Source organism: Eulemur rufifrons, chromosome 24 (genome assembly GCF_041146395.1).
Source record: "Eulemur rufifrons isolate Redbay chromosome 24, OSU_ERuf_1, whole genome shotgun sequence".
Taxonomy (NCBI): domain Eukaryota; kingdom Metazoa; phylum Chordata; class Mammalia; order Primates; family Lemuridae; genus Eulemur; species Eulemur rufifrons.
The window spans coordinates 4,652,496-4,672,128 of NC_091006.1; the positions used below are offsets into that span (position 1 = coordinate 4,652,496).

At 53.7% G+C, this 19,633-nt stretch overlaps 2 protein-coding genes across 3 annotated transcripts; both read left to right on the top strand.

Moving 5' to 3' along the window:
* Positions 1-498: 498 nt before the first annotated feature.
* Positions 499-9,849, top strand: HAUS5 (HAUS augmin like complex subunit 5). Its single transcript, XM_069457071.1, has 19 exons — positions 499-622; positions 1,099-1,161; positions 1,239-1,271; positions 1,388-1,412; positions 2,018-2,123; positions 2,204-2,363; positions 3,461-3,530; positions 3,621-3,703; positions 4,213-4,270; positions 4,430-4,554; positions 4,739-4,802; positions 4,910-5,040; positions 5,262-5,424; positions 5,639-5,719; positions 5,824-5,969; positions 6,208-6,319; positions 6,391-6,523; positions 8,507-8,639; positions 8,788-9,849. Exons 1-19 carry the CDS (start codon positions 534-536, stop codon positions 8,903-8,905), a joined length of 1,893 nt encoding a protein of 630 aa, XP_069313172.1. The 5' UTR covers positions 499-533; the 3' UTR covers positions 8,906-9,849.
* Positions 9,850-11,545: 1,696 nt separating this feature from the next.
* Positions 11,546-19,633, top strand: RBM42 (RNA binding motif protein 42). 2 transcript variants are annotated; one of them, XM_069457062.1, is made up of 10 exons: positions 11,546-11,794; positions 12,032-12,176; positions 13,507-13,591; positions 13,699-13,773; positions 15,670-15,735; positions 15,815-15,990; positions 16,472-16,804; positions 17,041-17,158; positions 19,106-19,300; positions 19,392-19,633. In XM_069457062.1, the coding sequence occupies exons 1-10, from the start codon at positions 11,667-11,669 to the stop codon at positions 19,502-19,504; spliced, it is 1,434 nt and encodes a 477-aa protein (XP_069313163.1). In that variant the 5' UTR covers positions 11,546-11,666; the 3' UTR covers positions 19,505-19,633. The 2 variants fall into 2 exon arrangements, with proteins under 2 accessions (XP_069313163.1, XP_069313164.1); XM_069457063.1 differs by lacking the exon at positions 15,670-15,735 and having other exon boundaries at positions 15,836-15,990.

Consider the following 19,633-nt stretch of genomic DNA (forward strand, 5'->3'; position numbering starts at 1 on the left):
GAGTCCCCAGCTTTAGTCTCACCCCACTACCTTGCTCCCTATTTGTTCATTCAACAACTATTGAGAGAGCCAAGCTCTGTCCTGAACACTGAGGACAGAGTGGTGACCCAGGCACGCATGTTGAATGAAAGGTCCCTAAATGGTGCCATTTCTCAGGGCCTGTCTCAGACAGTTTTCCTCCCACAGCGCATCCAGACCTCCGTCCTGGCCCCGGAGGCTCCAGAACTTGACCCCTAGTGCTTTCTGGGGCACCCCACAGACCTCGCAGGCTCCGGGACAGCTGGTAGCGAGCGGGAGAACGAGGGAAGGTGAGCGGGCGCCACCGTCTCTCTACACCTTTTTGTCTTTTACTCAGTGACTCATCCCGGAGGCGCCCGAGCCGCCAGATCCAACGGGACCAGCACTTTGCAGCGCCAGGGCCAACTGTCTGCCCGGCGACCGGTGACGTCACCGCTGGCGCACCCGTGTCGTCAGAGGCAGGCGCCACACTTGAAGTGGGTACGGGAGGCGGCTGCAGCGGCCGCTTTGCTGTCATGGAGCTAGCGCTGGAAGCGCGGGAACTGGGTCGCTGGGCGGCTGAAGAGATGGGGGCAGCCCGGGCCCCCGAATCGGCACTGCGCAGGTGAGGGCCACTCCGGGAGTGAGGTCTCCCCACCCCTCATCGAGAACTCGATCCCCCATTCTGAATGACCCGAGTTACTGAGGGCTCCCCGCTTCGGGACACTGGGGAGTTAGCAGTGACCGCCCACCGGGGACTGAGTCTGTAGGAGTGACCACATCTGGTCATGAGAGAGCACTTCCTGGCAGTGCACCCACCACCCCCAACCTCTGGAAGTGACTGGAGATAACGCTGTCGCAGGACAAAGGGAGCACCTCACCAGGGAATGAGACTACTCCCCCCCCCCCACCCCAGTGAGAAGCTCGCCTCTCGGTGACTGAGAACTCCCCAGGAGGGAATATCTAACCCCTAAAATATGGGCCTTTCCTCCCAGAGAAGTGAGCTCCCTGGTAGATCGTACCTATCACCATCACCCTGGGAGTGAGGATCCTCCGCCCTGTGTGCTGCCCCAGGCACACCCTTACACACTGTCCCCACAGGCTGTGTCTGGGCCAGGGAGCTGACATCTGGGCCTACATCTTGCAGCATGTGCACAGTCAGAGGTGAGCTGGGCTGGGGCAGGGGAGGGGACCCAGGTGAGGGCACAGTAACTCCTCTTCCTTCTACTTCTCCACTATAGGACTGTCAAGAAGATCCGCGGAAACCTGTTGTGGTAATAACCCATCTCCTCCTATCTTCCCCGTTCCAATCTAGCCCTGTTCCCACCCACGGCTTCCCACTTACCCCTGGGAGCCCCAGTCACCCCTGACTTTGGCCTCATTTCCTTAGGTATGGCCACCAGGACAGTCCAGAGGTGAGAAGCATGTGCTACAAGATTCTCTTTTATCCAAAAAGACTTGCAGATCTTCTGCCCTAAGCCCAGCCTACTGCTAGGTGATGCTGGGGACACTGGGTCACAAGACAGCCCTGATCCCTGCACTCGCAGAGCTTATAGTCCAGGGGGAAACAGACACAAGTTGTGTGGGAGACAGGGGACATGGATACGACAGATATGCGGCATCAAAGCTGGTGAGGAGAGATGGGGGAAAGGACAGGATTGGAAAAGATGCTGAGGTCAGTGTGAGACCCAGTAAGTTTAAGGGGCCCAGATGACATCTAAGGGGAGTCCTTGGGACTCCTAGATGTGGGGCTTGGGGATGAGATCAGGGCTGGGACAGAGGTGTGGGTATCACTGATGCAGACAGGACTCAGGCTGGGAGGGTAGGTGAGGCAATCCCAGGAGGAAGGAAGGGGCCAGGATAGTACCTTAGTGCTTCTGTGTCAGACACAGAAACTGCTTAGGTAAAACCCTCTGCCACCCCCTGGGCAGGTGGGGAGCCTGGTGCCCCATAAAAGGCAGTCAGGCCAGGCTGAGCCCTGATCAGACCACACATCTTACCCTCTACCTGATCCTACCAGGTTCGTCAGAAGTTGGAGCTGGAAGCCACTGTGGCCCGCCTGCGGGCAGAGATCCAGGAGTTAGACCAGAGCCTGGAGCTGGTGGAGCGAGAGACTGAGGCTCAGGGTGACCCATGGGGACGGGAAGATGGTCAGTGGAACGTGTGGTGGGGAAAGTGCTGACAGCCACCGCTGTTCCTCCCACAGACATGGCCATGGAGCAGGCACTGCAGAGCATGCAAGACACTCAGCGTCGCGCTCTCCTCCTTCGGGCCCAAGCTGGGGCCATGCGAAAACAGCAGCATGGGCTCCGAGATCCCATGCAGCAGCTGCAGAATCAGCTCAAGCACCTGCAGGACATAGAGAGGTAGGTCTCAGGGACCAGCCCTCACCAGGCTCGGTGGCCAGACATTCTCCTTAGAGACCCTAGTGCTCTGCCTTGATCTCTTCTGGGGTTCCACAATTCTGAGCTCCTACCCATAGGATTTAAAACCAGGAGGTTTTATCATCTCAGCCACCTGTATTTCTAGTGCCTAGAATGGTGCCAAATGTATAAATTGAACACCAGCTCTGGGGAAACAGCAGTAAACAAAGGACAAGTCCGTGCCCTCCTCAAGCTTACATCCTGACACACAGAAGACAGATCGCAAACTAGGAAACAAACAGACCCTACAATTTCAGGTAGAGATGAGTGCCATGAAGAAAGGTGACGTGATAGAAAAGGTAGTCAAGGAAGGCCTTTGAGGAGGTATCGTTTGAGTTGGGGGAGGACTTTCCATGGAGAGGGACTAGCAAGAGCAGAAGCCCTCAGCTCGGTATGCAGGAAGAACCTGCCAGAAGGCCAGTTCAGTGGATGTTTCACAGGCAAGAGGGAGAACACGAGGAGGTGAGGTTGCAGAAGTGGACAGAGCACCATGGAGGCATTGGAATTTTACTCTGAGACTGGGTTCCTGCCCTGCCTTGGCCACTTACAACTGTGTGACCTTGGGCAAAATATTGAACTTCACTATGCCTCAGTTTCTCAGATCTATGGAATGGGGACAATACTGATACCAACCTTATAGGGGAGGCATGATAAGTAGGTGAGTTAAATCATGTAAAGTGCTTACAAGAGTACCTACGAACCACTGCTGTTATTCTAAATGTGATGGGACAACATCAGTCACATGGTTTTGGAGGCTTTTGAGCAGGGACATGATCTTCCGTAGGTTTTAACAGGATCATTGCCTGCGGAGTAGAGAACAGAATGCAGGGGGCAAAAGCACGGAGACCAGTGAGGAGGCTAATGCAATAGTCCAGCGGGGAGGTGACAGTGGCCTAATCTTGGAGGTGGCCCCCAGAATCCTGGCTCAGTGGTCCCTGTGACTAGCCTTGCTGGCAGTGAGAGGGGATGGGGCACAGACCTCTGTTCTCCCAGTTCCCTCCTCCCAGGGACCCCAGCCCCAACTGCACTCCTCCCTCCAGGAAGGCCAAATTGGATGTGACCTTTGGACCCCTGACAGCAGCAGCCCTGGGCCTGGAGCCTGTGGTCCTGGTAAGAGTCCTGGACCCTGAGAGAAGGGGTAGGAGCCCAGGGTCAGGCAGACACTTGGGTCCCCCTCATTCCCCATCCTCTTCTCCCTAGCATGATATCCGAGCAGCCTACACCCTCCGGGCCCAGTTCCTGCAGAACCTCCTGATTCCCCAGGCCAAGATGGGGAGCACACCGTGAGTGTCCTCCAGCCCCCAGAGATCCTGCAAAGAACCTGGGCTTTAGGGGTATGGGGCGGTTGCTTGTTAATTCCTCAGACACTGAGCTTCTGGGCTATGTCAATCCCAGGCCCTGCCCTGCCAGGGTTTCCAGGCTGGGACGAAGAGGACACAGACCTGTCACAGACAATGACAACCAGCTGGATAGGGCTGGTGGGAGGTGGGGAAGCCTGAAAAGCTCTGGACACCCAGAGCAGGTGCCTCTCCCAGCTGAGAAGGCAGGGAGGGGAGGGGGCTTAGCTAGGGGAGAGGGTCAAGAGAGTGTCCCAGGTAAACAGCACATGTAAGGGCCCCAAGGCCAGCAAGCTGGTATAATTAGGGAACTCAAGTCTAGCAGGCATAGATGAGGTTTCCTCATCTGCAAAGTCGGGACAATGACAGCCCATACCTTATAGGGCGGTGGTGATAATTAGAGGGATAATTGATGTGTCTTATAACATTCTCTGTTCCCTTACCCAACCCCACAGGATCCCTCACGATGACCACTTTGGAATTTCCTACCAGCAGTGGCTTAGCTCAGTGGAGGTAAAAGGGCAGGGCCCTCAGCAAGGGCCACACCCTCCAGTCCCACGATCAAACCTCAGGGTGCCAGCACCTAAGTCTTGATCTCCACCCCCTTCCCATGGGGCCACAGCTCGCAGCGCTGCCCCAATCCTGCCCTGACTTCATCCCTGCCCCCATCAGACGCTGCTGACAAACCACCCGCCGGGCCACATCCTGGCTGCCTTGGAGCACCTGGCTGCAGAGCGAGAGGCAGAAATTCGGTCTCTGTGCAGTGGGGACGGGCTTGGAGATACAGAGCTACCCAGGTGTGGAGTGGAGTGTTCCTACAGTCTGGGCAGAGCAGATGGGTGGGCGAGCTGGGCACGGCCACCTGCTGATGGGCAGAACTGAACCCAGTGCCCATTGTGGTAGGCAGGCAGATACTGGCTACCCTCAAGCACTAAGGCAAGGCACAGGGCTGCTCCCTCACCAGCTTTGCCCCCACCCCAGGCCCCAGGCTCTGGACAAGTCGGATTCCAGCCAGGCTGTGCCATCTATGGTGCATCTCATCCAGGTGACCCCAGAACCCTCCCCAGAACTCCACTCCCTCTCATTGCAAGACCCACTCAGTCCCCTCACCCCATGGACCATGCCCACCCTGACTTTGTACACCTGCTCCAGGAGGGCTGGCAGACTGTGGGTGCACTGCTCACCCAGCGGGGCACCCTCCTGAAGGAACGGCAAGTCCTGGCCGGGCGCCTGCAGGGCCTGCTGGAGGAAGTGGAGAGACGTACTCTGGGATCCAGCGAGAGGTGAGGGGGCTCCCTCGCCAGAGGCCTTCAAGCCGTCCCTCTCCCAGATGTCTCAGGATGCCGGACTTTTCCTGTCCTGCCGCTCCCGTCTCTGCCCCCCTTCCCTCGAAGTTTGTCTCCCTGGTTTGTGGTCCCCTGTGCATCCCTGCAGATCTCATCTCCCTCCCCGACTGAGTCTCAGTCACCTTCCTGTCTTTTGCTCTTTTCTGCTCGTCCCCCAGGCAGGTGCTGATGCTGGGGCTTCGGGACTGTGGCCTATGGGCGGAGCTCAAGGCCCTGCGTGCCCAGAGCCTGGAGCTGGAAGATGCAGCTGGGCACCGGCAGCTTCTGCGGAGGGAGCTTCAGGCCAAACAGCAGCGGATCCTGCGCTGGCGCCAGCTGGTGGTGAGGCTGGGCCTGGTGAAAGGCCACAGGGAGACTTTGAACGGCCTCCTTTTGGTGTAAATGATCCAAAGTAAAAAAAGAAAAATTAAGAACGGCCTCCTGTTGGGAGGGGCCCAGGGTGATTCTCCCAAGAGGAAGCAGGACCCGTGCAAAGGGGTGACCCTGGGTTGGGAGGTGGGAAGGAGCTAGTCTCGGTGGCCTCCTGGTTCCTCAGGAGGAGACCCAGGAACAGGTCCGCCTGCTCATCAAGGGGAACTCAGCCAGCAAGACCCGCCTGTGCCGGAGCCCTGGGGAGGTGAGATGGGATCTGGGGTGAGGTGTGGTTAGGGCAGGATCCGCCGGGCTGGGCTGGGTGGACTAGGCTGCCCCACCCATCCCTCTGCTTCCCCCCACCCCAAGGTGCTGGCACTGGCTCAGCGAAAGGTGGTCCCCACGTCTGAGGCGGTGGCACCACAGATCCAGGAGCTGTGTCGCCGTCGGGAGGAGAAAATCCGGCATCTGCCCCACGTTCTACTGGGCACCCTGCTGCGGCACAGTCCCAGAGAGTGAGCCTGGGGCCGCCCCTATGTTCCCTGCCATGGGTGACTGTCACTCCCTGAACTCCCTCCAAAAACATAACTCAGACCCCCAGTGTTCCCAGGTTGCCAGACCTCACCCTCAGGTCACCAGCCCCAGTCAGGCTTCCTAGTCCCCAGACCCACCTCCGCATTCCTGGTCCCCCGGAGCCTCTAGAACCCAAGTCCCCCTCTCAGCGCCCCACCCAACCTAGACTGCCCCCCACAGGTTGAAGGCCCTGCCCACGGTCCTACCATCCATCCACCAGCTGCACTCCATGTCCCCAAGGGGCTCCAGCTTCATAGCACTGAGCCACACGCTGGGGCTGCCCCCAGGAAAGGTGAGTACCTGTCCCCTGGGACTTATCTGTCCACTCCTGCCCAAGGTGACTATCCTTCCCCCTCCCTCCAGGCTCCAGAGCTGCTTCTGCCGGTGGCTGCCTCTCTTCGCCAGGACTTCCTGTTCCTCCAGGACCAGCGGAATCTCCGGTGCTGGGATCTGCTCTACATGAAAGACAGCCTGCCACCAGGCCCGTCCACCCAGGGTAGGCCTGCCCTGCTTCCCCCATCCAGCACCCCTGCCCCTTCCCAGTCCACCTCCAGAAGGAACACCCAACGGCGCCCTTGGCTTACGCGGTGCTTACTGTGCGCCGGGTGTGTTAAACATGCTCACTTGTTTGGTACGCCTGCTGTGCTCCCCGTTGCAGAGAAGGGCACTGAGATGCAAGGGGCGTAGTAGGTGTCCCAGGTAGCAGAGCTGGGATGTGAACCCAGGCAGTCTGGCTGGTCAGTGCTCCTAACCACTGAGTGCGCTGCCCGTCGGATTGCCAGGTATTCGTTTCTCACCATCACGTAGTGGCCTTCAGTAGTTAAAAGCTGGGCTGTGGAGTAAACTACCTGGATTCTCCTCTCAGCCCTGTCTCTTCCTGGCTATGTGATCCCCTGTGCCTCAGTTTCCTCCTCAGTAGAGTAAGCATAGTGTCTTACAGAGTTGCTAGGAAGATTCAGGCAGGTGACCCAAACAGGGGTCAGTAAGCGCCCTGGGTCTCCAATGCGATTACAGTAATTGCACACACACAGTCTCTTTGGGTCCTTACCACAAGGGTAGGGATTCAGACTCCCGGTTCACAGATGAGGACACGGAAACTCGGAGAAGTCGTGCATTCCAGGATTCACTCAGCAAACACTTGCTGGGTATCTGCCCACCACTGGCCCACATAGCTTAAAGGGAAGTGAAGAGAGAGCTTTTCAGACCCCCAGATTTCCCCATAGCAGAAGCAAAATCAGAGGATAAAGAGATGGAAGAGGTGAATTGAGGGTACTGTTATCAAAGTAGGAAAGACTGTTTTCAGGCCTTTGAGTGTGCGGCTCCCTGCCTTCCACCGCTCCACGAGGGGAGGGCGCAGCGTGCAGGAGTGACAAGAACAGGCAAGACATGGTACAGCATCTCCCCACCCCCGGGGCATCTTCAACTTAACATATCTATGATGGAACTCTTGGTTCTGTCTTTACTCCAAAAAGCAATTTTGTTCTTCTTCTTCTTGGTTTCCTTCCTAAATAAATTATCCCACCCTCCTCATGCAGGTGCTACAGCCAGAAACCCAGAAATCATCCTTAATACCCCCCAGCTCCCTAACCCTCCTCCTTCAACCTGTCAGCAAGCCCTGTGGGTCCCTTCTCCAGAGTTCATCGATCTATCTGCCCCCTGCCCCGCTGTCCTACACCTCAAATAATTCCACCTGACAGCAGATGTAGCTAAAGAAAGAACAAATGTCAGGATCGAGGTCACAGGGCAAGGATGGGATGGAGTCAGGATTCAGGCCCAAAGGTCTGACCACACTGCTAATCTGCACTTGCTCTGGGCTGGGCCCTGTTCTGGGCACATGAAGAGAGACTAGGCCCAGTCCCAGTCCCAGAGGGAAACACTGCTTGAGTGAAGGGCTAGAGCAGGCTAAGGAGGAAGCCTTGGCATGAGCAATGCTGGGATGGGCTTCCAGGAGGAAAGATGGTTTCTCATGCAGGCCCTGGGGATAAGTCAGGTTTTTCCCAAGAGTAGTAAGCAGATGCCACATAATGCAAACTCTCAAATACCAGGCTGAGGGGCTTGGACTCTGCCTTGGGGGCACTAGGGAGCCTTGGAGTGTTCTAAACAGGGGAAGAAGAGGATCAGGTTTAAGCTTCAGGAAGATCATGGCTGACTGCCATGTAGAGGCTGGACCCAAGTGGGAGACTGAGGCCTGCAGCCTAGGAGGGAGGCTGAGGGGAGAGTAGGGAAGTGGGGAGGAGCAAACTCAGGAAGCTGGGGGGATGGGCCATGGAGACTGATGGGCTGTCGGGGGAGGGAGGGAGGCATCCAGGATGAGGCCTGGGGGTGGTGGGGTTGCCCTTGGGATGAGGACCTGGGAGGAGGGATGGGTTTGGGAGAGATGCTGAGGTCAAGGCTAGGTGGAGACTTGGTGACGCATTGGCTGCAAGGCCCCAGAGAGCCAGAGGACTCAGTGCTGCCTCCCGGGATTTCTCACCCTCAGAGCTGCTGCAGAGCCAGGCGTCCCAGGAAGAGGAGCAGAAAGAGAACGTGGGGCAGGCTCTGAAGAAGCTGGAGAACCTGCTGAAACAGGCACTGGAGCGAATCCCTGAGCTGCACGGGGTTGTGGGGGACTGGTGAGAAGGGGACGTGATGGGTGGAACTGAGCTGGGTGGAAAGTCAGGACTCAGGCCAGGGGCTGGTGAGGAGCAGGCTGTGGTGTGGGGGGAGGCCAGTGAGGGTCTGGAGGGCCAGGCCTTCCCTCTGATGCCATTCCTTCCCCAGGTGGGAGCAGCCAGGCCAAGCTGCCCTCTCTGGGGAGCTCTGCCAGGGCCTGTCCCTGGCCCAGTGGCAGCTGCGCTGGGTTCAAGCCCAGGGGGCCCTGCAGAAGCTGTGCACATGAAGAGGGAGCTCGAACAGGAGTCAAGAACCTCGCATTTGTTCACCCGGACACCTTACCTCTCTCAATATGATATTCAGAAGAAGCATCGCCAGGATTTATCAGCCCATTGCCCCCACCCATGCCTGCAGCTCCCCTCACATGCTGTTCTGCTTCTCCTCTCTATTCCCCTGCCGCCTGTTCTTACATCCTGCCAAAACCCAGAGTACTCTGGACTGCCCCCAGATACCCCTAAAACTCCATCACATTTACCCTCAGTGAAAAGTAAGGGAGCACCTCCTCTAGGCGCTGGGGATTCAGCACTGAACAAAACAGACAGAAGTCCCTGCCTTCAGAAGGATGATGTTCTAGGGCAGGGAGATAGACAGTTGACCAAATAAGTAAAATATATTGTATGTTGGAAGATAACAGCTACGGAGAAAGTAAAACAGGGTGTAGGAGGTGTGATTTAAATAGAGGGCTACACTGCAAAGGTCACACTCCACAGAGGTAGGGAGCAGGAGCCACCCGAGTGTCTGAGGAAGAGCTTGCGGTGGCAGCTACAGCACGTGTAGAGGTCCTGAACTGGAATGTGCTGGCGTGAGGGCCATAGGGGAGGCCAGTGTATTTGGGGCACGGGGAGTTGGAGGGTGCAGGTGATGGTAAAAGATGAGATTGTCTTCTAGTTCTTATACGTTTAAATCTGAGCCATTTGGAATTTATCCTAGCAAATAGATCCAATTTTGTCTTATTTTACATATATCCCAACAGCACTTATTAAAATTCCCAGTCCGAGCAGCAGTTGCTGCAATCAACTGAGGAGACAGGGAAGCTTTCTATGGTGATGGGAATGTATTATATGTTGAGAGTGGTAGAGGTTACACAGGCACAGAGATTTGTCCCAACTAATCTAGCTGTATTCTTAAGGCCTGTGCATTTCACTGTGTGGATTATTCTTCAATTTATAAAGTAAAACTTTACCCACCGGTTTGAGATGTCACTTTTTCATACACTACATTTCCATGTCTAATTGGGCTATATCTGGGTACTCTTCAGACCTGTTGAGTATCTAACTCTCTGTGTCCCATTCCCATGGTGTTTTGATTACAAAGGCTTTGTAATATGTTGTCATATCTGAAATGGCTGGTTGCTTATTTTTCAAGGTTTCCCTGTCTCTTCTTGCTAATTTTTTCTCCCAAATGAAGTGAACGTTATACTTAACTTGCCTGGTTCCAGAAGAAAAATAAATACAGAGTTAACATCAACATCAGATAAATCTCTAATGAGAAACATTCCAAATACCTAATCAGTACTCTTTCAAAACTGTCAAGGTCATCAAAAACAAGAAAAGCTTGAAAAACCATCACAGGCAAGAGAAGCCCAAGGAGATGTGACAACCAGATGTAATGTGGTATCCTAGATGAGAAGCTGGAGCAGAAAAGGGATTAGGTAAACACTAAGGAAATCTGAATAAAGTATGGACTTCAGTTAATAATAATGTTTTTTAAAAAAGCTTTTAATTCTCTCTTTATCGCATGTCTAGCACAAGAGCAAACAAAAGCCAGTAGTTTAACAGAGCATTCATTTGTGCAGATTCAAATAGAGACTTCAAAAACCAAGGTAGTCAATAAAATTAAGTTTTGACAGAAAAGAAAACTCAGCCAACCAAATGCAATGTGTAGACCTTAATTGGATCTTGATTTTACAATACTATTGTATAAAGACATTTTTGAGATGGAAAATTAAACATGGTCTGGGTGTCAGATATACTAAGAAGTTAATTTGATGGTATTAATAATGGCATAATGAATGGCATGTTTAAAAAATAGTTATCTGCTAGCCATACTGATGCATCCGTGAGTAAATTGATGTCTAGAATTTGCTTTAACATATTTCAGCAAAAAATATAAGTATAGATGAAACCAGAAGTGCAGAATATTGGTAGTGTTTCAGAGTATTAGTACTATTTCCTCTAATGTTGTGCATGTTTGAAAACATAATAAAACGATTTGAGGGCTACAAAAAAGGGGAGAGGTCAACTGTGTTCCAAGAAAGGACACAGAGTCCAAACCCACACACATGTCCCTCTGAGTAGATGCACTGGACTATTGTCTCTGGGCCTTGGCATGAGCTGTTCTACCCAGAACATCTCGTTTTCTTTAGCAAATGTCTTCAGATGTCACCTCATCCACGAAGCCTGGGTCAGGCGCTTCCTCTGAGTTTCCTTCGTGACGTCTCTAGTCTTTCTGGGAATCACAGGTAGCGTGTCTGTCTACCCCATAGTAGGAGCACCCCCGGACCCCAGCCCCCAGCTAGGTCCCTAGACACGCCCAACCCTGGGGTTGACGCGGACTTCAGCGTGTTTAAAAACTTCCGGCGCGGGCTTTGAGGTAGCACGAGAGGAGCCTCCGAACTTTCCTGCGTTCTCAAAGGTCCAGATACCACATTAGGGATGGGACCAACAGACTTTGCTTCGCTCTCATTAGCCCGTGTCCCTCCACGAAGGCGTGGCCGCCCTTCATCGCTGCGCTCTCATAGACCTAGGTTCTTCCCTTAGTTCGTCTATCCGGCGCTCTGATTGGCCAATATTCCTCCTTGAGGGTGTGGCCAAGTCTCATTGGCCCTCATCCCGGGGGGCGTATGGCGTCATGCGGCGGCGCCGTCGCTTTCGCTGTGCGTCATCCGCGGGCTCCCACTCTGACGGAGCCGGAGAGTAGACAGCAGCAGAGTCGGCGGAGGCGGCTGAGCTGAGTCTGTAGTAAAGACAACAGCGACGGCGGCAGCGATGGCCGGGGCGGGGCCGGCCCCGGGACTCCCGGGTGCAGGAGGGCCCGTGGTCCCGGGCCCTGGTGCCGGCATCCCGGGGAAAAGCGGCGAGGAACGCTTGAAGGAAATGGAGGCGGAGATGGCCCTGTAAGGCCCTCAGCAAGGCGTAATAAAAGCTATCTCAGAGCCAGACTCAGTGAATCCTGAGCCTCCAGCCGTAGATAGGCCGGAGATAAGGCTGTAACATGGGAAAGTGGAACTTTCGGGATCGTGAGGGCGGGGATAGGAAAGGAGTTGTCAGGGTTGAAAGCGCTGTCTCGATATACCCTGCGTTCCAGCATTGCTATGAGGTCCTGAGCTGTGATATCTGTCCTGCCCCTCCAGGTTTGAACAGGAAGTTCTGGGGGCTCCAGTAACCGGAATTCCAACTGCTGTTCCTGCGGTGCCCACGGTTCCCACGGTAGAAGCGATGCAGGTCCCAGCGGCTCCTGTGATCCGCCCGATTATCGCGACCAACACATACCAACAGGTATGGCTGAGCTAAGGCATATAAGTCAGGGAACATAATGCCTCAAACACAGTAGGTGTTTGTATACAGAGAGCTATTGACGTTTTGACTGGTTGACCAATTAGAATGACATATTTTATGTGCCGGGCACTGAGGACACAGTAATGACTAAGGCAGATAATATTTCTGCCCTTTGGGAGCTTATATTCTGGAGCATGTTGTACAGTAGCGCTTTCTGTGATGAAGACAAGAATGTTCCATATCTATTTAAAATTTACATTTACATTAAATAGCTTCTCATTCTTCACATTCAAGTGCTCAGTAGCCAGCTGTATATGACTAGGAGAGATAGGAGAGAGAGAAACACTATTAAAATGAAAATAAGTAAATGAAACTTGTTCATTCTGTCAACAAGTAGTTATTGGGTACCTTGTATGCACCAGGGACTTATTCTAGGCATTAGGCATAGAGCAGAACAAAACAAAGAATCGCTGCCTTTTGGGAGTTTACATTTTATTAGAGAGAGACACGTCAAGGTATGGTAAGAAGGGCAGAGGTTTATTAGTACATTCAGGGCAGGCCTTTCTGAAGAGCTGACATTTAAGCAAAGACATGAAGATATCTGGGGGAGGAACATTCCCAGCAGAGAACTGCCAGGGGTGCATACCTGTCATGTGCAAAGAACAGTAGGGAGATTGGTGGCTGGAGTGGAGTGAGCACAGAGGAACGTGGGCAGAGATAAGGTCAGAGAGATCCTGTAAAGCTGCGGTCCCCAACCCCTGGGCTGCGGACTGGTACCAGTCCATGGCCTGTTGGGAACTGGGCCACACAGCGGGAGGTGAGTAGCGGGCAGGCAAGTGAGTGAAACTTCATCTGTATTTATAGCCGCTCCCCATTGCTCACCATCCCCCACCCCATGGAAAGATTGTCTTCCATGAAACCGGTCCCTGGTGCCAAAAAGCTTGGGACCACTGCTGTAGAGCCTTGTGGGCCACTGTAAGGACCTAGGGGCTTTTACTCTGAGATGTGGAACTATTGGAGGATTTTGAGCAGAAGAGCACTATGGTCCAACTTAGAGATTAACAGGGTCTTTCTGGCTGTGTTTAGAGAATAGACTGTAAGGGACAAGGGCAGAATCGAGAATTTACTACTGAGAGAGGCTAAGGAGAGCTTTATCTAGTGTGATCCCAAAAGCCTCCCTGAGAAGTAGCATTCTAGCTGAGACTTAAAGGTTGATAGCCAGCCCCACACTGACCACAAAGGATAAAACTTTGAGCCTCTTGGAGTGAGCCAGCCACAGCAGATTGGGGACACTGAGTCAGGCCCTTCACCCCCACCTCTTCTCCAACAGGTCCAGCAGACTTTGGAGGCCCGGGCAGCGGCTGCAGCCACAGTAGTTCCTCCCATGGTGGGTGGCCCTCCTTTTGTGGGCCCAGGTAAGTAAGGAGTGGCAAGGTGAGGGGGTCAAAACAATCAGACAGGGTGGTAGAAAGGGATGCCTGAGACTCTTCTCCCACCATCCTCGTCTCTCTCTTCTCAACAGTTGGCTTTGGCCCTGGTGATCGGAGTCACCTAGACAGTCCAGAGGCGCGAGAAGCCATGTTCCTGCGGCGAGCAGGTAGGTGTGGGGCCAAGGACCCCTATATTTTACCAGCCACTCTTGTTTCAACAACTTAAGCTTCTTGCCTAAATCACTGCTTTAAATCACCTTCTCCATTTCATCCCTACCCTGATGTTGTCATCTTCCAAAAGTACAAAGCTGATCAGTACTTCCCTGACTTTCCAAGTCTTTCAAGCCAATTTGGCTTTAACGTGATCACTGCAAAGCAACCTCCTACTGTCAGTCCTAATCCTAAACCTTTGCTGTGTTTTCCCACAGCACTTAACACCTTATAACAGGCTATACAATTTACTTATTTAGTATGGTTGTCACTTTTTTCTTTTTTTTTTGAGACAGAGTCTTGCTCTGTTGCCCTGTCTAGAGTGCCTTGGTGTCAGCCTAGCTCACAGCAACCTCAAACTCCTGGGCTCAAGTGATCCACCTGCCTTAGCCTCCCAGGAGCTGGGACTACAGGCATGTGCTACCACACCCGGCTAATTTTTTCTATTTTTAGTAGAGACGGGGTCTCACTCTTGCTCAGGCTGGTCTCGAACTCCTGACCTCAAGTGATCCTCCCGCCTCAGCCTCCCAGAGTGCTGGGATTACAGGCATGAGCCACTGCACCCGGCCAGTTGTCACCTTTTACGTCCCCTAAAATAAGAACTCCATGAAGGGCAGAAGTGTTTGTACCTACCACATAGTAAGCATCACATACTATCTGTTGATGGGATGGACAGACCATCCAAACAAGCTTCAAGCTCCTCACCTGGCACTCAAGACCCTATGTGACCTAGCTTGCAGAGAGAGATGCCCACATCCTCCCCAGGAGCCCCAGACATTGCTGGGATGTGCTGGCAATACTCCTGTTGAAGTCCCTTCTCTTCCCTGCTCATCGTTACCCCACTATAATCTTCCAGCCTATCCTCTCCACAGGCCATTCTCCACATTCCACCTTTTGTTGTTCAGGTAACCTTTACACACGCTGTCAATTTTCATGATATTACTTTCTTATGTGTATGAAATGGATGTGTGTTCTCATTTGGATGTAAACAAGATCCCTATTAAACCCAAACTTGTTAATTATGTTACCTAAATCCTGGTACACTTTTTTATCTAAAGATGTCTGAGAAGTTTTAACATCTTTTACTCTTTAGTATGGTTTTGATCAAAATGCATACCTGACCTACCCTCCCTGCCCAGCTTCCCACCCTGCTGTGGCTCTCCAGTACCTCAGGAAGACATCCACAGCTCAGCCAAGAAGGCTGTGCTTGAATGCCTGCTGACCTCTCAACGCTTCCCATGATGCTCTCTAACCCCCACTTCCTCTATTACAGTTACCCTAAACTGAAAGGGAAAAAGATTTTGCTTATAAATGTTCTCCCTGCCAGTAATATTTCCACTCACCCTTTTCCTGACTAACTCTTCATTATCCTTTGGTTCTCAGCTCGCAGGTCCCTTTCTCCAGGAAGCCTTCTCTAGTCCTCTGGCTAGGTCAGAGGACTCCTCTGGGTTCCAACAGCTCCCTGCGCTTCCCTGCGCTTCCCTGCGCTTCCCTGCGCTTCCCCCTCCCAGCGCTGATCACTCTGCCTGGGCTTTTCCCCTGTCCAGCCCTGATCGCTCTGGGCTGCCATTCTCTTGTGAGGAGTCTGTTCCCTCTTGCTTGCACCAGGAGTTCCCTGGGAACCGCTGGTCTGTTGGTGTGTCCCCAGCGTTGCTCACCACAGGGCTGGGCCCAGAGGAGTTCCTCAGTGGTAAATTTTTGCTGAATGAACCAGTGGAAAGAGCCCACATCTCCCAGAAGGCTCCCCAAACTCTTCTCCAGGATTTCTTGGATACTGAGAGTACACCCACACACTCCTTGCCCCAAGTGCACCTGTCCCCCATGACACACACCCCCATCTCTCTCTCCCACAGCTGTGGCCCCCCAGAGGGCCCCTATCCTGCGTCCGGCCTTCGTCCCCCATGTGCTACAGAGAGCAGGTGAGGGGGCCAGGGCCATCATCCCTGCCACATAACTCCCCACCTAAGCCCTCCGACTACCCCACTAACACCCTGACAGATTCTGCTCTCTCTTCTGCAGCAGGTGGTCCCCGCCCTATGGCCCTGCGGCCCCCTCACCAGGCCCTCGTGGGCCCCCCTCTGCCTGGGCCCCCTGGACCACCCATGATGCTGCCACCAATGGCTCGGGCCCCAGGGCCCCCCCTGGGCTCCATGGCTGCTCTGAGGCCTCCCCTGGTGAGTATGGACAGGGAACTAATGGTCAGAGGTGCGGTGGGCGGGGAGGTCCTCAATCCTGGCCCGGAGGGCTGTGTCTACGTCTGCCCCTGCCCTGGCAGTTGTTCCCCTGCCTTCTAAGTCTCTGACTCTTTCTGCGCCCATCTGTCCCTGTTTCTTTCTGTGGCCAAATCTGTTTTTCCTGCCTTTTGTGAAAAGAATATGGAGAGAAACACATGCTGTTGGTGTATTTCTATCTCTATATCTCTATTTTTCCTTTGATTGTCTCTGTTTCTGTCTTGATGTTATTTGTCCCTGTGTCTGTCTGTCTCTCTTTGCCTGTGTTTCTCTGTGTGTGTGTCTGACTAGAGACTTCTTCCTTTGCCTAGGTGTCCCTTGCCTGCTCCCTGACTCCTAGACCCTTGCTGTGTTGTATGGGATGGGGATGAAAGTAAGGTGTGAGTCTGTGACCTGGCCCCTCGTGCTCTCCTCTTGCCCACAGGAAGAGCCAGCAGCACCCCGAGAGCTGGGCCTGGGCCTCGGGTTGGGCCTGAAAGAGAAGGAAGAGGCCGTGGTGGCAGCGGCGGCTGGGCTGGAGGAGGCTAGTGCAGCAGTGGCCGTGGGAGCAGGAGGGGCCCCCACGGGCCCTGCAGTCATTGGGCCCAGCCTGCCACTGGCCCTGGCCATGCCATTGCCTGAGCCTGAGCCACTGCCCCTCCCGTTGGAGGTAGTACGTGGCCTACTGCCCCCACTGCGTATTCCCGAGCTCCTGTCCCTGCGTCCTCGGCCCCGGCCCCCTCGGCCTGAGCCACCCCCTGGCCTAATGGCTCTTGAGGTAAGCAAGGGAGCATGGCACTGAGGGGACAGAAGGGGCTTGGAGGGCAGGCAGGAGCCCATGAGCTTCCACACACAGAAACACATGGGGTCTTTTGTCCAGATGGTGGGAGGACTCGGGGAGTCCACATGCAAAAGCACATCCAGTCCTTACTGTGGAGGCAGGAGGCCTGGGGGCAAAGGAGAGTGGGAAACTCCAACACCAAGCCCTTTGTACGCCTCCCCTTCCCTCCTCAGGTCCCAGAGCCCCTGGGTGAAGACAAGAAGAAGGGGAAGCCAGAAAAATTGAAACGCTGCATTCGCACTGCAGCTGGGAGCAGCTGGGAGGACCCCAGCCTGCTGGAATGGGATGCTGGTGAGTGGGCTGAAGTGCAAGGTCAGGCGTTGCTCAGCTAAGGCCAGGCCACCCTCCTTGGGGCTACAGACAGGGAAGGTGATCCAGGTGACTCCACACCTTTCCGCAGGGCAGGCACTGTTGTTAGCCCACGTCATGGAGGTGAGACTACAGCTCTGAGGGGCAGGTCCCTCATCCAGCCATGGGCCAGAACTTGATGGGGGTGATTAGTACCTAGGGCTTTCTGACTCATTGTACTCATGAGGGGCCTGGCTTGCTGGAGGTCAAAGAGTATTCTTTCTTCTTGAAACTTCTTATGAAAGGTTTTAAACACAGAATGGCATAGTGACCAGTCATTTATCCACGCCTAGATGCAACAATTAACATTTTGCTTGTTATTCCTCTGTGCGTATATGTATGTAGGTTATTTTCGGTTTTTCAGTCATTTGAAGCAAGTTGTAAAGTGAAATCATTACTTCTAAATATCTCCGTATTCGACTCTTGAGAAAAGAGACATTTCTTTCATATCATAATGCCATTAAGACATCTAAGAAAATCAACTATAATTCTATGGTATCTTCAGTTTATATTCAAATTTCCCCAGTTGTCCTGAAATTCTACTTCAGCTATTTTTGCCCCAAACTAGACTGTATGCAGTGTTATGTCTCTAAATTTTTTTTTTTTTTTTTTTTTTTTTTTTTTTTATGAGACAGGGTCTTGCTCTGTCTCCTGGGCTGGAGTGCAGTGTGGCACAATGGTAGGTCACTGCCACCTCAAACTCCTGGGCTCCAGCGATTCTGCTGCTTCAGCTTCCTGAGTAGCAAGGACTACAGGCACATGCCCCATACTCCGCTAATTTTTTTGTCTTTTTGTAGAGATGGGGGGTCTCACTATATTGTCCAGGCTGGTCTTGAACTCCTGGTCTCAAGCGATCCTCAGCCTCCGCCTCGCAAAGTGCTAGGGTTACAGGCATGGCCTAGATTATCTACACCTGCCCTAGATTATCTTTTAAAGTGTCCAGGCCAGTTGTCTTGTAGAAGACGAGGTTCTACCCTCTGAGTTTGTCAGATTGTTTCCTCCTGGGGTAGCCCAGTGTATTCTCAAAGAGTGTCCTTAATCACCACAGAAGCCATGGGAAGCCACAGCAATATCTGAGAAAGGAAACAGACCCACCTCCCACCCCAGTCCTTGACTTCTGCCTCCTCTACTGGGACCTTCTACTGCCCCAAGCGAGGGCGAGACAGGACAGTGCAGGCTTGAAACCCTAGTTCTGTGACCTTGGGCAAGTTACTTAGCCTTTCAAGCCTCATTTTCCTCATTGCCAAACAGGGAATAATAGCATGAGCCTCATGGGGATAGGGCTTCACTGGGACTAAGCATGCTCAGCAGGGGCACGGCCCGACCCAGAGGGTATGGTTGAGAATGGCAGCTGAGCTCAGCGTTGGAGAAGGATCAGGCAGTGTGTCCAGGGTTCAAGGGGCAATTAGAGTGGGCTTGGCAGAGGAAGCAAGGCTGAGGGAAGATGAAGCCTGTGTTACTAAGGTGCCATGATGGGCGGCCAGTGGGTGTTAGGGGCCCAGGGGATGTCCATGGGAAGGTGTCCAGGACACCAAGGGGTGCCAGGGGCTCAGTGGAAAGGCCGGGGCTAGAACAGAGTGAGGGGCTGCATCATGGGAATGCGTGCGATGGCCCGTGGTGGGGAAGGGCAGTACAGGTAGAGGTTAAAGTAAGGACTCCGGCGGCAGATGCCTGAGCTCTTGTCGCAGCCTTGCCACTTCCTGGTTGGGAACTTTGGATAGATGACTTGACCTCTCTATGCCGTAGTGTAAAAGGGTTGCTGGGCGTGCCAGCTGCATACAGATGTCTCCAGGTGCTTAGCAGAGCCTCCAGAGAAAGTGGGGCATTCGCACAAAGTGGACTCTGGCCAGGAATCTGCATCCTCTGACCCTTTCTGTCTCCCATCCCCAGATGACTTCCGGATCTTCTGTGGGGATCTGGGCAATGAAGTGAATGATGACATCCTGGCACGCGCCTTCAGCCGCTTCCCATCCTTCCTTAAGGCTAAGGTGATCCGAGACAAGCGCACAGGCAAGACCAAGGGCTACGGTTTTGTCAGCTTCAAGGACCCCAGCGATTACGTGCGCGCCATGCGTGAGATGAATGGTGGGTGAGGCCTCCCCTAGGGACAGTGGCTGTGGCAGGCATCTGACCTAGGCCTGACCCCAAGCCTGACTAGAACCCTCCATTTCTGCAGGGAAGTATGTGGGCTCCCGCCCCATCAAGCTTCGCAAGAGCATGTGGAAGGACCGGAATCTGGACGTGGTCCGCAAGAAGCAGAAGGAAAAGAAGAAGCTGGGCCTGAGATAGGGTCTGTGGCTGGGCACCCGCTCCTATCCGGCCGGGCGCTGGCTCCTCCCCCCAGCTGTCTTTGCAAAACCCCCACCTATCCACCCACCTGCCTCAAAACCAGTTTCAATAAATTTATGTTCATTTCCA

Excerpts from the sequence above, each read along its gene's own strand:
- HAUS5 (XM_069457071.1), top strand. The coding sequence starts at position 534 with ATGGAGCTAGCGCTGGAAGCGCGGGAACTGGGTCGCTGGGCGGCTGAA. Across the intron at positions 623-1,098 it reads CCCGAATCGGCACTGCGCAG|GCTGTGTCTGGGCCAGGGAG; the intron begins GTGAGGGCCACT and ends CTGTCCCCACAG. Across the intron at positions 1,413-2,017 it reads GCCACCAGGACAGTCCAGAG|GTTCGTCAGAAGTTGGAGCT; the intron begins GTGAGAAGCATG and ends TGATCCTACCAG.
- RBM42 (XM_069457062.1), top strand. The coding sequence starts at position 11,667 with ATGGCCGGGGCGGGGCCGGCCCCGGGACTCCCGGGTGCAGGAGGGCCC. Across the intron at positions 15,991-16,471 it reads CTGCTCTGAGGCCTCCCCTG|GAAGAGCCAGCAGCACCCCG; the intron begins GTGAGTATGGAC and ends TCTTGCCCACAG. Across the intron at positions 16,805-17,040 it reads CTGGCCTAATGGCTCTTGAG|GTCCCAGAGCCCCTGGGTGA; the intron begins GTAAGCAAGGGA and ends TTCCCTCCTCAG.